We start from the raw sequence: 17,389 nt of genomic DNA, 5'->3' as shown, positions 1-17,389 counted from the left end.
ACTGTGTATATCACAATACCTTGAACCACTGATGAAGATTATCACAATACCTTGAACCACACACCAAGTACTATGTATATCACAATACCTTGAACCACTGACCAAGATTAGCACAATACCTTGAACCACAGTCCAAGTTCTATGTATATCTCAATTACTTGAACCACTGACCAAGATTATCACAATACCTTGAACCACAGTCCAAGTACTATGTATATCACAATTCCTTGAACCACTCACTCAAAGTACCGACAACATATAAATAAAAGATATAATTGTAAAAAAATCATATACATCGTCGATGTTCATGGGGGATGAATGATATGCGAACATCAAAATCAATTAATATTTATTTACTTTTTATAAATAACGTATTTCATCAATGGTTTTATGCATGTAACATGATTTTGTCATATAATACAATAATACATATAAACAAATGTTTACACTTAAATCCATATCAAGTACATTTGTTCAATAAAAAGTTCTATGCTTGCATGCTATTTTTTATCACTGTGACAGCATAATTCTCAATGTATATTTCATATACCAAACTGTGAGAAATATGCAACTTCTCATAGTTTCTGTATTATAAAATAAACACAACAACACATTTACTCATTACAAACAACAAACTCTAAGATGCAACACTTTAAAAATTGTTTTTTTATGGTTTTAAAATTTCACAAACTTGAAACATCAATCATTATGCGATAAGAATCAATCTGAATCCATCTTTTATGAAGCCCATACACTACAGTGATGAACATGAAATGTGACAATGAATACTGGAATGCTTGTACACATGAACAATCTACACTTGCACGGTCAGGAGGGAACTACAGCATAGTCAGGAGGGAACTACAGCATAGTCAGGAGGGAACTACAGCATAGTCAGGAGGGAACTACAGCATGGTCAGGAGGGAACTACAGCATAGTCAGGGGGGAACTACAGCATAGTCAGGAGGGAACTACAGCATAGTCAGGAGGAAACTACAGCATGGTCAGGAGGGAACTACAGCATAGTCAGGAGGGAACTACAGCATGGTCAGGAGGGAACTACAGCATAGTCAGGAGGGAACTACAGCATGGTCAGGAGGGAACTACAGCATAGTCAGGAGGGAACTACAGCATAGTCAGGAGGGAACTACAGCATAGTCAGGAGGGAACTACAGCATAGTCAGGAGGGAACTACAGCATAGTCAGGAGGGAACTACAGCATGGTCAGGAGGGAACTACAGCATGGTCAGGAGGGAACTACAGCATAGTCAGGAGGGAACTACAGCATGGTCAGGAGGGAACTACAGCATAGTCAGGAGGGAACTACAGCATGGTCAGGAGGGAACTACAGCATGGTCAGGAGGGAACTACAGCATAGTCAGGAGGGAACTACAGCATAGTCAGGAGGGAACTACAGCATAGTCAGGAGGGAACTACAGCATGGTCAGGAGGGAACTACAGCATAGTCAGGAGGGAACTACAGCATAGTCAGGAGGGAACTACAGCATAGTCAGGAGGAAACTACAGCATAGTCAGGAGGAAACTACAGCATAGTCAGGAGGAAACTACAGCATGGTCAGGAGGGAACTACACCAAAGCTACAATACTCCTGTATAATTCTTCCGAGTTTATTTAAACAATCACATTTATAAGACTTCACCTTGAAACCTCTTGTCAACTAATTGTGTCTTAAAGCAAGATAACCGAATAATCTTGACCTAACAAAAGTCTTCTTTACTAAGATGTAACGCAAACACTGATAACAAAACAATTTAACATTTCCAAGAGCACAGCAGTGATGCGTTCGCTGTCAAACAGTTTAGTCTTAATAAGAACCTTCTTTAAAATAAAATAGATTTGAGATGCACAAGGAAAATATTTACTCTTATAACGTTTATGTCAGTTTATGTCAGTGTTCTTTCTACATATATTTTTTTTTAAACTAAGTTGACTTTGAAACATTGAATTTGGCTGATGTTCAAAGTTATTTTAATGAGTGTTGAGGCAGAAAGATTTGAGCTGGAGAAATACAGTTATCAAAGCACTAGAATAACTTGCAGATCAGAAACTTAAAAATTAACTATTTGACAAGCCAATGGGTTTTTTTTTCAATTCACTGTCAACAAGGAGAATCGCGTGGAACATACCATGTGGGTGTATTTCCACAACTAAGGAAATAAGGTTTTTTTATTAACCAAGTGGCTTCTGCAAGCAACAGTACATGTATCTGTACCATGTTATCGTGAAGTTGTTGCCTCCTTATACTACGTTTTATTTTATTATTGTTGACAATTCAAGGACCACTACTCACCAGTGAATTTTGTTATTCAAACATGGCTGTGACATTATGTCCTTCATCAATGTGACCACATTTGGTAAAGATTGGATGAGAAATGCTCAATTAAGTGAGCAGAAATAAAAGTGTGACCTGGACGGTGCAGACAATCTGACCCCTATATATCTGCCATGATATGCTGGCGACATCATTCAAATGAATAGCATGCATACTAACACAACAAAGTCATTATTATACTGCAAATTAATAACAGCAATTTTCTAGAGGAATTAAACAACAGAATGAGTCCATTGGAAGTATAAACAATCCTGAATATTACATTTGCATAAATGGGTTGCCATTTATCTACAAAATAAGCTTTCATAATTTGCATGGTTTTTGAAAGAAGTAATGCATGTAATATTTGTGTCTACATTAGCTGTACATATGGTTACTGTTGTTAGTTCACCAATATGCTATTGATGCATTTTATTATGTTGAATAAAACTATAGTAATTTTCAAAAATCACCACACAATGGCGTAACCTTCAATTTAGTAAATGAAAGTCCAATCATAACAAATAAGCTTTCAACAATAACCTGGATGAATTTCAAATCTTTTTTTTTACAAGACAACATAACATCAAATATGAATGGTAAAAATGAGTTAACGGTAACCAATACGTTGTACAAACATGAAATAGAGAAATTTTAAGTGCGGGAAAATATTGATATTTTTTTACATAGATCTTTTGTTTCCATTCCAAACAAAAATGGAAGCATTTGTTAATATCTTGAGCTGGTGAACATATGACATTTTGAATTTTTGTTCTTCACCTGGAATTAAAACATGTTGTGGCAGCGATTTTCAGGTTTTTAAGCCCAAGAAATAAACAGCTTATTTGAAGAGTTTAGGATAATGTGTGCGAGAGTGTGTGCGCTTATGAAATTAGAAACCAAATCTCTCTGGAATATTGCAGCATTGTCTTATAAACAGCTCTGATATCTGATTTTTGTTAATGCTATGACATTTATAGAGGCTGAAAGACTAGAAAGTATGTTAGCACTAACTGTATACACAAGAACACAAACATTCATTGTTAAGATCCTTGCAGGTAAAACGTTTTCTTGCTTTCAGTACTCTGAAACCCCACTGGTTTAAATGTTCATGCATATATCAAGTATAGGCAAGGTTCTTGAATAAGGTAACGTTTGACAGCACGCTAAAATAATCATTGTTGCCTCAGAAACAAGTGGTATATACACTAGTAAACCAAGCATACAATCATTTAGCAATTATATTAAGTTTGAAACAATGTGTTTGATAACCATACCTTTACAAACAAGCAATGTGCTTCAGGATTGCAACAGGCTTAGTATATTACAGTAAGTTTTAAGATGGAGAATTCAAATTTACAGTCATCATTATTAATTTTGAAAAATCTTTGCTACATTTCACCCACGTTGTTTGAGCCTATCAGGTCATTGAAACCATATCTGGATGTCTAACAATGTTCACAGTGTTCTATATTGCAACAGCCCACAAAGTGTTGGTTTCCATGGAGATCATTCTGTCTCCTCCTTGTCGCTCGAGTTCTTCTCCTGGTCGGGAGTTTCAACAGGCTCCCTTGCAGGATTGCTGGCATGCTGCATCATGGACCGGTGGGTCTGGTGACCTTGGGTCATTGGTTTACGAACCTTATCCGCTTTTCGGAAAATAGTGATCTCCTGTAAAAAAACATAACATCTTATTATCTTAAACTGCTATAAATACTCTTCTGCCATTTCCCTTCATCAATCCTTTATTTTTATTGTACAAGGTGTCTTTACCATACATTATGACTTTGCAGTACAATTTTTCATTCAGGCAACAATCAATAACAGTAAGCATTCTTATATTAAAGTGCTGTCTAACCCATTTACCTGCTGTTTGAAGTATCGGCGTTCCTCCTCATCTACAAGGACCAGGTTCAGGTAGTAACGTACAGAGAACTTCTTGTTGATGTCACGCATCGTCGGCGTCAACTCATACCCACTCAGGAACAACCGGATTGGTATTGACTCTCCTAATAAAACCAATACATTTAATTAGCATTTCAAGTTAAAGGTACAATATTTCAAATGTGACAAATACAATTCTATATCATAAGATGTCTTTAGGAGATTTCTGTTTGAATGGCAAGGCGATGTTTTCAAGGCGGTATTTCCCATTTCCTGTGAACACTGACCTCTCACTGGGGCTCCATCCATGATCTCATACTTTGCTATCGTCTCATTCTCATTAAACGTGTTGGGACCTGCAAAACAAGATATTCTCGCAGTCAAAACCCATCATATCTTAAATCTGAAGGCACACCTGTATATAGATTTACATATATAGATTTTAGTTCATATTTATCTATATGATCTATATTTATCATATTATAATAATTTCATGCCATCAGAATGGAAGCAGCAAAAGGTTCTAATTCAGAAGCATAAAATATGTTTCACTTGTAAGGCCAAATAAAAAAATAGGTGTGTTTCAGGTAACACTGCCAAAAAAAATAGGGTAGGTAGGTCGGAATATATATATATATATATTTTTTTTTTTTTGATATATCGATTTTAGTAACTGTTGACTCAGAAAGTAACAAAAATAAAAGTCATCAATTTTCAGGTTTATCAGTAGTTTTTAAACATGTTACATGCTTCAAAGGAAACATTCTTTATTTGTCTGGTTAAATACTTTGACAATGATGGTTGGATTTTAACTAAGTTATGGTACACCACTCTGCTATTATTTAAGACTTTCCAGGAACGGTTTTACTTTTCTTTATGCACCCGTTTGCTTTCAATCACCCTCTGTAGAATACTAACCTCCCTGTAACACAATTACATGAAGAGTGGGACAGCAAATTTACCATATTAGTCATCAGCCAAGGAAACCTCAATGCTGTCAAGAGGACCTGGGGGTTCAGGTTTGAAGAACAAGTAACATGCAGGTTTTATTGCCAAAATTGCACACTTAAGTCTGACATATCAATCCGAAAGTCAGTATCTGACACATTTGTATCTGACTAGAAAATATAGTTCAAGAATTGAAATATACCTGCCACACAAGCACAAACGTAATTCACCTTAAGAGTTCGGACAATCTATAAAATTCGGACATCCATTATTATTTTCAAAAATAATTTATTTTAGGTACCTAATTTTCGGACACCCAAAGGACATCGACTGAACTTTTACAGTTACTAAGTCTCACAGACAAAAATTATTGATCTTTATCGTTACAATGCCTGGCTAGATTACCTAACCCTATATATCACTGTGATAAGTTAGTTGGTTACTACCCATCCTAAACGATTTATTGCCTGGTGAAAAGGATGAGTGATATATTTAATGGAGGATTAAAGAAACAACAAGGGCAATGCAGAGATTAAGAAAACACAGACATGACATGTTTGTAAAACGATCCGCCAATAAACTTTGAAACTTGTATCACACTTTTAATATAGACTTTATGAAGCAATAATCGTACAGTAATACTCATTGAAACATCAATAAAACAATAAAGTCAACACATTCAATGATACAGGTAACTATTAAATGTGATGAATTAAAGTTATAAATGCAATACTTAAGTTACAATAAAAAACACCACCAAGACACATTAATCCTGCATAACAATATCCATGCTCTCCATGAGATTCTCGTGGGTATAACTGAGTTATGTGACGTCACACAATGTGACTGTTTGATCTGAAGCCGATAAAAGGTGTTTATTCATTTCAATGCATGTATAAAATGGTGTTGAATGGGATTTTAATTATCTTGATGAAGGAGCTACCGTGACTTATAGGCGTAATAACCATTGATAACTACGGATAAATTAATAAGTGGTAAAATGCAGACATGAAGAAAAAAGGCAGGTTTACCATACATGTAAATAAAATGTAAAAATTTCTATGAATTCGTAGAGCGAAAAATTAATTATTTTAAGATGTCCGAACTCTAAGGTGAAGTACGGTAAATACATTCAGAAATCCAACTCTAATATTGTCAACTTTACGTACATACATTTCGTAACAAATGCTTTTCGTACCCAAATCACATTTTTTTCAGGGAAAAATAGGTTAGGGTCGGCGGGAAAAAATAGGGTCGGTCGGGTAACCTGAAACAGACCTATTTTTTTATTTGGCTTAATTAACTAAAAATTCAATATTTTCAAATTTTACCAAGAAAAATTAATTCTATCAATAAACATCAACTGACATATCAATAGCAGATAAAAATCAATGTTTTACAGTAACAGATTTCTTAAAAATATTTGTGAAAATATTATGCTTATGCAACTACCACAATAGAACTACCACGATAGAAAAAGTAAAGCATACTGCATGTACCGGTCATATCTATAACAGAATATATATTTCGTGATAATGGAAAGTCAGAAAAGCAGTAAATGATATTAAAGTGACTTCATTAGCATATAGTTTGTATAGAACGCATGACTTTTTCAACATATCACAAAATGCATACAACTAGAACTAGACATTCACCTGTGCCGGTGCTTTCCCTCTTGATAATCTGTATCTCCATATGTTTTATTTTGATGCGCACAAGAAGGAAATAGATCTTGCCCACTATCACATCCTTTAAGTGGTACCTGCCACAACAAGTACAGTATCAATCAAGGCAACGTAAACAATTCTAATATCATCACAAATCTGAGTTCTGTAGCTTGGTATGCAATAATGCTTTTTACAATGAAAGTCAAGAAACACCTGGTAACTAAATGGTAGTAAATCCATTATTTAACAATTTTCACAATTTTATTTTGAAACTGCATACTGTCACACTTGTGTTTTAGACAGAATGAACCCAAGGCATGAGCAGAACTCTTATTTGTGGTGTTTGCTGGGTGCAAGTAAGCAATCACTACGCATATAACCCATGCAACAGCTTATGTATGGCCTTGGAGACTAGATGATGGCTGAAACAAGAGATGTCACTGTAAGTAACAAATGCCCCCGAAGTGGTACTTAAGTTTAATTTAAAGGTAATTTAGAAAGGAAAAAATTATCAATGAAATGCGTGGATAAAGAAAGGAATGTTTATGAAGATATGGTATTTATAGACATGAATTACCTCTCATTAATGTTTTGCAACACCACATGAGACACATGCATGGTCACTGTAATATGTAATATGTCTACTATGTCCTTATATGAAGCATTCCATTGTGAACAAACTGCAAGTGTGACCTTTGACTAAGAAATAGGGACTTGGGTCTTGCACAGATACGTTGTCTTGATATGTCAAACATATGTGGCAAGTTATTTTAAAACCTGTCCGTACAAGAGAAAGATACAGCCTAGACACGACTAAATATACTCTTTTCCTTATATGCAGCATTCCATAGTAAAAAAACACATGTGACCTTGACCTTAGGGTAAAGTCATGGTTCTTGCATGTGACACATGGTCTTGGTATGTCGAACACAAGTGGCAAGTTATTTTAGAATCTGCTGTACAATAGAAAGTTACAGTCCGGACACTAAAAATTGAGTCAAATGCATGGACGGACAGACAACGGATGGTGCAATTTTTATATGCCAACCTTCGGGGGCATAAAAACATACATCACACAAAAGGCATATGATCAAGAAACTCACATTAATCTCACAACACAAACAAACTGAATATAAAATAAAGCTATGAAATTATAAATCTTGCTGTAAACTAGAATAAAGACCTTGGTACATTGAACAATTTTATCAACCACAACAACAAATCTACTGGTGGCAACTTTATACAACACTCAAAGCTGTAGTACTTGGGTATACCTGCCCCAGTCACTTCTCGTCTTACAATCGCTAACTCCATGTAACGTATTTTTATCCGCACTAGCAGAAAGTATATCTTTCCAACAATAACGTCCTTCAAGTGGTATCTTAAGAGCAATTAAATATGGTATCTTAAAAGCAATTAAATTTGGTATCTTAAGAGAATTAAAAATGATATCTTCAGAGCATGTAAATACATCAATAAATATGATATGTCAAGAGCAATTTAATATGGTATCATAAGAGCAATTTAATAGAAGTTATTACCTTGGAAAATAAACTGGTCAGCCCAGACTATAAGCAAATCCATTAACAAGTTTAAAGAAGATTGAAAATATTTTCTTACTTTGACTTATTATATTCAAACTCTATATGTAAACAATCCTCTATGCCGACTTCCATTTTGATGCTGGAATTCATATCAGGGTACTGTGACAGTGTGTGAACAATGATATCCTGCTCCTTTACATAGTCACTTAGGCGCTTTACTATAGTCACACGCAGGAAATATCTGGGGAAATAAAATATGATATATAAGAGTTACACAATAAAATTCTACATTAATTTATTATTAATTCATTATTTAAAAACTATTATAGAATAAAGATATTATATATCTTCATGTAAAAAGAGCTCAGGGCTTGTGCTTCACTTGGGAAGTCATTTCATGACAAAGATAAACAAGTGAAAAACAATAGCTGCAGCAATGAACTTTTTTGTAAATCTGGCACATATTTGCTAGCAAAATGTTTTTGTTACAGTTGGCAGATAAGCTCAAGAATTTATGTAATCTAATTCTGTTGAAATTTATACTTATCATGCAATGTTAGCTGCACAAAAAGTAAAAGGATTTAAGATGCTTCATAGAAAATATTATGATCTGCTTGCAAGTGATTATTGGTGGAGAAAGCTTAATCATTTGAAGCTTGATAAATCAATTAATGTCTAATGCTGAGATGGAGAAAGTTTATCCAGCTTGCTATATTTTAAGTTGCCAGGATAGACTTTTTTGCTTGCCTGATGAAGTTCCTCCATCTCGGTACAAATGATGTATTCACTATTTCTTGTCTTTATATCAACAGCACATACAGTGCTTAAACTAAAGGATAGTTTTTTGAAAACCTTACCTTAATCTAACATTAGCACCTGTGTATGATTCGTAAGGTTTTTCTACTTGTTGGAACTCAAAGTTGAAGCTTGTGTTTTGACTCATTTCTCCTGGTCGTGCCAACTCCTTCACTAACGATGTGAACTCGTGGTGGTTGCCTCGGTCATAGTACAGTTCTAAAATGCAGCATTAATCTCATTCATGAAAGCCACTAAAGCCACTCATGTAAGCCACTAAAAACTGGTAAAATGCTTATATGCAAAACTATGCTTTTTAAATTATATTTTCACATGGTTGTTGCATCAGTTTTTAGCTTCTACTTTATGTCCCATAAAACAAGACTAGTCATCTGAATTAGAACAAACCCAAATCCCCAAATCAACCCTGGGCATGTAAACATTTTTTGGTTTTGTTATATGTTTAACTTTATATACATGTATATATTTGAGCATGATCAAGAAATTAATACTACAATAACATACATGTATAGTATTCTGGCCTGTTCAAGAAAAATTCACAATAACACGAAAATAAAGTATTTAAGCTTGTTCAAGAAAATTTAATAATAACGTGAACCAGGGCTACTAAAATTTGCCAACTTGCTGATTTTGACCATAATGCCAATTTGCTGATTTTGACCATGTTGCCAATTTGCTGATTTTGACCATGTTGCCAATTTGTTGCCAATTTGCTGATTTTGACCATGTTGCCAATTTGCTGATTTTGACCATGTTGCCAATTTGCTGATTTTGACCATGTTGCCAATTTGCTGATTTTGACCATGTTGCTGATTTTGACCATGTTGCCAATTTGCTGATTTTGACCATGTTGCCAATTTGCTGATTTTGACCATGTTGCTGATTTTGACCATGTTGCCAATTTGCTGATTTTGACCATGCCAGACCAATTTCAGTAACAGAAATTGGCTAAAAATTGCTCCAAATTTCTTTTATTTTTTAGAAATTCGGTCCATAGAAAATTTAATACACATTGTGACAAACTTTGTTTGTTCTTCACACATTCCCAAATACTCCAATAAACAGGTCAAAATAACCAATAGACTGACGCCACCATGACAGCTGCTAATCCACTATGACGATGAATTGATATCTGAAAATTGGTGAACCAAACACATGGTTTTTCACAGGAGATACATTTAAACAAATTATGTACTTGCAGCTATGCATAAAAGTACTGTTCCAATTGGTCCGTTTGTCATAAAACAAACTGCTAATGGCGCTGATCATAACATGAAATTGTGCTGCGTGTATTGTTACGTTATTCCGTTTGTGTATTACCAAAAAAGTATCATTATATTTAAAACAAAAAAGGTTTTAAAGATACAAGTACCTTAAGAAGCACGAAAAGAATGGTGACAATTTTTGTTTTAATTGCTTAAATTCTGGTGACTATATGAGGCAAATATTTTGGATATTATTCGTGCCATGACATGAACATATACCGTAGTATTGGGGCTTGTTAAAAAAACTCAATTTCAAGGAATGACTATATATGTATATGTATATTGTATATAATGAATAAATCCTATGATGAAAAGGTTAGTAGACACTATCATCACAAACATCTATGCCTCTGTTAAGTTATGCTCAATAGTGTAAAAGTGCTCAATGTCCAATTATACAACTTGTACATATTTGTAAGACTTCAGTGTACTACCAATCTGAAATAAATATATTTTACAATAGGTATAGCATCTCAAACTTTGTAACAGTAATTATGACATGGCCTTACCTATTTGTCCTATAAACTCTATTTTAATGCCCTGGTGCTCCATTTTACTTCCTGCTTTCTTGAGGTTCACATTTACCTGAGAATTGAAATATTTCAGTAATTTACTACTCACTACTGGTAAGTAACTCAAAAAGGGAATTGGTATTGAACAAGTTATGATATGAATACTGCAAGTGTTTTCATGTAATTTAAATGCTTTTGAGACTATTTGCGAATAAAGAGTTTTTCTGTTTCTTAATCTTTTAGTTTAATTATGTTTTAATATTAAAAACCTGTGAAAAATGAATACCGTAATTCACCTTAGAGTGATTCTTTTTGTCGCTGTCCGAATTTAAAGAAAATTACCATTTTTACATTTTATTTATGTCGGAAATAAAAATAAAACCTGCCCTTTCTTCATGTATTGCGTTTTACCACATATTGATTTCTCCGTAGTTATCAATGGTTATTTATTACGCCTTTAAGTGTAAATCCTTCATCAAGTTAATTAAAATTAAGTTTACCGATTTACACATGCATTGAAATAAATCAACATCTTCTATTGGCTGCAGATCTCTTGGAGAGCATGGACAATGTTATGTGCAATTAATGTGTCTGCGTGATGTTTTCGATTGTAAACTCAGTATTGCATTTCTAACTTTAATTCATCTCGTTAAATAGTTACCTGTATCATTGAATGTGTTGACTTTTATTGTTCTATTGATGGTTTCAATGAGTATAACTGTACGATTATGGTGGTGGTGTTAGTAGTTTATACTCCTGGTCCCGGCGTGAGCACATTGAAGGGTCCCAGAGTGACAGTTCAACCACCACACACCTATCCTGGGCAGAACCAGTACTGGGTGCCTTCACCTCTGCAAGGAACTGACAACTTCTGTACATGCCAGGGGCAGTGGTACAGTGCGAATGGTCGTAGAAAGGATTTCATAACCAATCACAACAGAAGTGACCTGGTCCGCCCGGGAATCAAACCCGGGTTGTCCGATTCAGAGTCCAACGCTCTACCGATTGAGCTAACCGGGCGGACTGTACGATTATTGCTTCATACAGGCTATAAATGTGGTACAAACATGTCATGTCTTTGTTTTCTTAATCCCCTGACTGCCCTTGTTGATTCTTTAATCCTCCAATAAATATATCACACTTCCTCTCTCTACAGGCAATAAATCGTTTAGGATGGTTAGTAACCAATTAAGTTGTAGTGGTGTATACTGTATGGTAATCTAGCCAGGAAAAAAACATTATAAAGATCAATAAACGCTGCCTGTGAAACTTGTTAACGGTAACTGTGAAAGTTATGATTGATGACCTTTGGGTGTCCGAAAATTAGGTACGCAAAATAAATTATTTTTTGAAAATAATTATGAGCGTCTGAATTCTTAGAGTTTCCGAACTCTACTGGTTGAGAAGCAGTTTCCGACGGAAAGCAATTTCCGACAAATCGCTTTTTCGCGTACTTTCTTTTTATCTTCATAAAGAAGGTATTGCAATTCAATTATATGGTTACTAGGCAATCAAAAGTTGAAGTTTTTACCGAGACACGTAAATAACTTTTATTATTATTTAATGTTTAATGTTTATTTTTCAATTTGTACACAAACTTGCACGTGGGGGATCGTCACGCGCAGCGCATTGCGCATGCGTGTGAACCTAATTTGCATATCTATAATGAATAGCTACAAGGTTGTCCTTAATTGACTTATACAAACGATGATCATTGTGTACATATTTGTGAACACTGTTGTCATGCTAGTTTTACACCCACATTTACTAAAATGATAACAAACACAAGTTCTTATTAGAAATGAAACAAAATATCATTGATATTTAGTGTCTGCCTGATTTCCAGAATGATGATTGACTGGCGTAAGTTTTTATGTTTAATTTTTGGTAAATGCTGAAAAATTAAATAATAGATCTCGTATTATAGTCTTCTATTTAGTATATTGAATAAATGGTTAAAAAAACACACAATAGGCACCTAAAATCTGCCGCGTATTTGATTTGTCGGAAACTGCTTCTCGTCAACAGCTAATCAGAACAGTGTAAGTACCCTCTTGGCGCCCCCATTAGATACACTATATGTGACGTCATACATGTGAAAAATATATCGACAATAGCAGCTTGAGCTGTAGTTATCTAAAATGTAAACAATCTTACAGGGCTTTTTCTACCCATTTTGGGAAAAAGACCCTAGACATTTTGGGAAATTTTGCGTCGTGAAAATGCGGAAATTGGGAAATTTTACAGTGAAAAGAAAAAGCTGTCTAGTCTCCTGTGAATAAGGAGATGATTTAATATTAGTTTATTTTCCCTTTAAAAGACCCACAATGGCTGAAATATCAATCCTTGGGGTGTAAATATCTATTGAAATAAATCATGACATATAATAGTTCATATGTCTGAATGTAATGAAAATCAATGATTTCTCAGTTCAATTACCAAAAAAACTTACAATCACATAATTTATTAGGATGTTGAAAATGAACCAGTACAGGTAAAAAGAATTTCTAAAAAAAAAAAAAAAAAAAAAAATTTTTTTTTTTTTTTTTTTGGATTGGGATTTTTTTCTGAAGATTGGGAAAAATATCTTATATTTTGCTTTGGGAATGGGTCCGATAGTCGGACCCGTGGGTACTATAGAAAAAGCCCTGTCTTAGTAGGAATTTTAACATGTATGAATAAATCAATAAACACTTGTAAAAACTGTCGGACACTGCTTCTCAACCAGTAAGGTGTATTACGGTACATACAAATGTCATGATGTCTATGAGCAGTACATTTTTTTTATTTCATTATCATTGCGCATGTGTATTTTACTTAATGACAACTTATGATAGCAGGTGCTACAGTTCAGAGAAACAAACCTTTCCGGAGACGGTTTCACCATCATAATATAAGTAGTGCCTTTCTTTTTTCCCATCCTCTGTTTTGATTTCAGCAGTTTTCCGTGTATCTTGGCCATCCAAGTGGATTTCAACTTCGGCACTTTGGCCGAAACCAAAGAAACTCTGCAAACAAAACAATTTTAACAATTGTAAAAACTCATAAACAGTAACAGAATTTCTGAAGGGTTGTTGGTCAGTCATAAAATGGGTAAGGGAGGGATCTTGCATCAACAGTTGAACACTTTAAACAGATTCTTGCACAGAGCATCTAAATCCTCTCCCCCTGTAGATATATATGCCATAACATAAGTGACTTCTTTGTACACAAATAAACACAGAACAGCAAGCAACAGTAACTTCCCTTTCAAACTACATATTTTGCTGATTAAATCACTAAAAGACATTGATAAATGACCCCTTGATTGGCTCTGAGTCACACTTCATTGTAATTGTCCCTAAACACTTTGCCTTGGCATGCCTTAATATCCTGGCACACTGTAAGTTGTAAAACATTACCTTTGGCATTAGTGTGTGCGAATAAGAACCAGTGCACGCAAGGACCTAGAAGACAGCATGTGATTCAACAAGTCAACCCTAAGGTTGCCAAAAGTTGGAGCCTTACACCGGGTGAGCTTGTGATTCAACAAGTCAACCCTAAGGTTGCCAAAGGTTGGAGCCTCATACCGGGTGAGCTTGTGATTCAACAAGTCAACCCTAAGGTTGGCAAAGGTTGGAGCCTCACACCAGGTGATCTTTTCCTTTGAGACTTACTTTACATTATAGCGATGCCAAGTCAATTGTAGTAATCTCCCCTTATGAATCTCATGAATATTAATTTTTCACGGAAGGCGACCCAATACTGGTACCGGTTTTATACACCCTTAAAAACACATATATCAACATTTGCGGAGAACCATGTGGCTATTTATAGTTAATTAGATGATGAAATATTCTGGAAACCAGTCAGAGTTCACTGAAAACGTGGTTTTTCTAAAAGAAAAACGAAAGTGAAAATTTGATTAAACGTTTTTTTCATGTTTTCAGGCAAGTACAAAGGATTATTTGGTTTGCTTTTAAGCATGGGATGAATCTCTCATAGTTTTTTATCACTTTTGATACGAAAACAAATGGACTATGAACGTTCTTAGACCATTTATAGACTTCGCCAAAATGTAAACAAAAATCCAAAATGGCTGCCGCAAAGTGAAACTACCGTTTTCACTTAGTCAGATGCTTGATGATTAATACATGAAACAGTTGCTGACAGCTTCAAACTGCAAGTACACCCTGTGTAAATAGGTGTTAACATTCAGAATGAATACATTTTATGTCTATTCTTTGAATAATTGTAAAATAAACAATGTTTTTTAACAAAGTTTGTGTTTGTCCCCAGTTTCATACCGTTTCCTTCTCAAATATGTTTACAGTATGTAATAAAGAAGTGTTTATATAAAATAAAGCCCGAGAAAAATGCCAGATTTAGGTTACATCAGTAGTTTTCTAACAGAAACGTTGTTTTTGTGTAATAAGAAAAGATAAGATAAATTTTATTCCAATCATGGGTCATGTTATTTGAATTATAAATCACAGATTACATAATGTAGAAAATAAATTGATACAGTAAGGCAACACATTTAGTGAATGCAAATAAGGCTTCATTTTGATTTTTTTTAAACACAAAAAACATAAGCTTATTTGGAAAATTAATAAGCATGTTTCCCATTTCCATTTTATGCCTTAAAGTAATGTAAATGTACTATTTAAATCCAGAGTTGATGTTTATATGTGATTATAACCTACAAATGGGAATCATGTTTATAAGCAACCACAAATTAGTATTTATAAAACATTTAACAGGAGACAACAGCAAAAAGAAGGAATTCACTCATAAATTGACAATCATTATTATATATAATATAATATTAATATAATAATTGGTTTGATCAATATCACATTATTAAATGGCAGTGTAATAAATTAAAACTGTAATTGCAATTGTACAACTCGTTTCAGTTTGTAACGAAACTGTTTATTTATTTTAGTTTGTTCATTTGCTGTGTTTTATTCAGTTTATATGTTTGCATATAGTAAATAAAGCCTTTTGGGCAGTTCTACATGCCTTACAATGAAAATAAAAACTTGGGGATCAGGATTTCGTGACTTTTCAGTTAGAGCATTTTCATGGCGGTGAAGGGTGGGTGCATACAAATTGCTATATCTTCACTTTGAAATGAGATATTAGAATAATTCTTGAATTTTTATTCTCACAAAATACTGTATGTATATTCACAGAAATGTAAGGTTTTTGCATGTCAAATTATTTAAAAAAAAGTCATGTTGCAATGCTATTTACAAACGCGTTTTAAAACTCATGACATGTTGCAATTCTTGAAAATAAGCAGATATGAAAAAATAATGGATTGTTGACCATTTACTCATAATAATTTCAACAACTTGAATAAACTGTCAAAACGGAAGTGGGTAAACAGTAGTCAACATCTTTCATAGAGAGATAATTACTAAAATTCATTTGAAGCAGATTTTAGCAATATTACCGTTGTTGACCTCTAAAAGCCTAAAAATCAAAATCATCAACTGTCAAAGGAAATACTTGCCATAGTTTTGTTTTGGTCCCTCCTCCCACGGTTTGTCAATAAAAATGGCTGCCGTAATGTCTCGTTTACGAATCTCGAAATGTGTGTGATAACCTTCTCGTATTGAAATAACCAAATTAAACATAAATCGCGCAATTATCTTCTGATATACTTAAACATGCAAGCTATGGTTAAAACGTTTACAAAAAAAGTGTTTAAAAAAAAATATACACGGTTACATATCACTATTCAATATGTGACTTTCAAAACTCCATGCAACATTTACTTCCCCTTTCAGTAGTCTGCAATGTAACAGTCATTGTGTACACACCGGTCTTACTGACGGTCTATTTTTGAGACCGGTGTGTACACATTGATGTAACAGTTAGATATCCTTGCAGAAAGCCCGGACATATGAACCTTGGCGGAATGTTATGATGTGAAGTGAAGTAGTACTCAACCACTGTAAGGTAGTGTTTTGTGATATGATACACGCAATGCTCTCTTGGATGTGTACATTGGAGCACTATGGACGTGCTCTAGGAACAGTCTATAAATCTTTTATCAGATCCAATTTCAACTACTGTCCTGTTGTTTGGCATTTTTTGTAGCAAGAACAACACAGAAAAATTGGAAAAGATTCAATACAGAGCTTCAAAAATTGTTTTTAATGATTACATTTTGCACAAATCGATGCTAGAGGTATATTATCCCCCGCCGAATCAAAGATTTCGGGAGGGGATATTGTTTTGGCGTTGTCCGTCCGTCATTCCGTCCTTCCGTCCGTCCGTCCGTCCGTCCGTCCGGTACCATATCTTGGTAGGCATTGATCAGAATGTTCCCCTTGATCAAATCTTAACCACTTTTAAAAGTGGGTCACTTGGGGTCAAAAACTAGGTCAAATCTTAGAAAAATCTTTGGAACATACTAGAGGCATAATAC

General features: G+C 34.4%; 1 protein-coding gene across 2 annotated transcripts; it reads right to left on the bottom strand.

The window, feature by feature from the left end:
* Positions 1-337: 337 nt before the first annotated feature.
* LOC128231183 (vacuolar protein sorting-associated protein 26B-like) lies at positions 338-16,609 on the bottom strand. Of its 2 annotated transcripts, none has more exons than XM_052943672.1 (9): positions 16,469-16,609; positions 13,833-13,976; positions 10,966-11,041; positions 9,233-9,389; positions 8,452-8,616; positions 8,106-8,212; positions 4,504-4,572; positions 4,199-4,341; positions 338-4,003 (listed from the first exon to the last, which is right to left on the bottom strand). In XM_052943672.1, the coding sequence occupies exons 1-9, from the start codon at positions 16,469-16,471 to the stop codon at positions 3,842-3,844; spliced, it is 1,026 nt and encodes a 341-aa protein (XP_052799632.1). In that variant the 5' UTR covers positions 16,472-16,609; the 3' UTR covers positions 338-3,841. The 2 variants fall into 2 exon arrangements, with proteins under 2 accessions (XP_052799632.1, XP_052799631.1); XM_052943671.1 differs by lacking the exon at positions 8,106-8,212 and adding an exon at positions 6,820-6,926 and having other exon boundaries at positions 16,469-16,608.
* Between the last annotated feature and the right edge of the window lie 780 nt (positions 16,610-17,389).

This window comes from Mya arenaria, chromosome 4 (genome assembly GCF_026914265.1).
Source record: "Mya arenaria isolate MELC-2E11 chromosome 4, ASM2691426v1".
Classification (NCBI taxonomy): Eukaryota; Metazoa; Mollusca; class Bivalvia; order Myida; family Myidae; genus Mya; species Mya arenaria.
The sequence above is the reverse complement of the archived record's forward strand: the minus strand, read 5'-3'. Positions and strand labels throughout refer to the sequence as shown.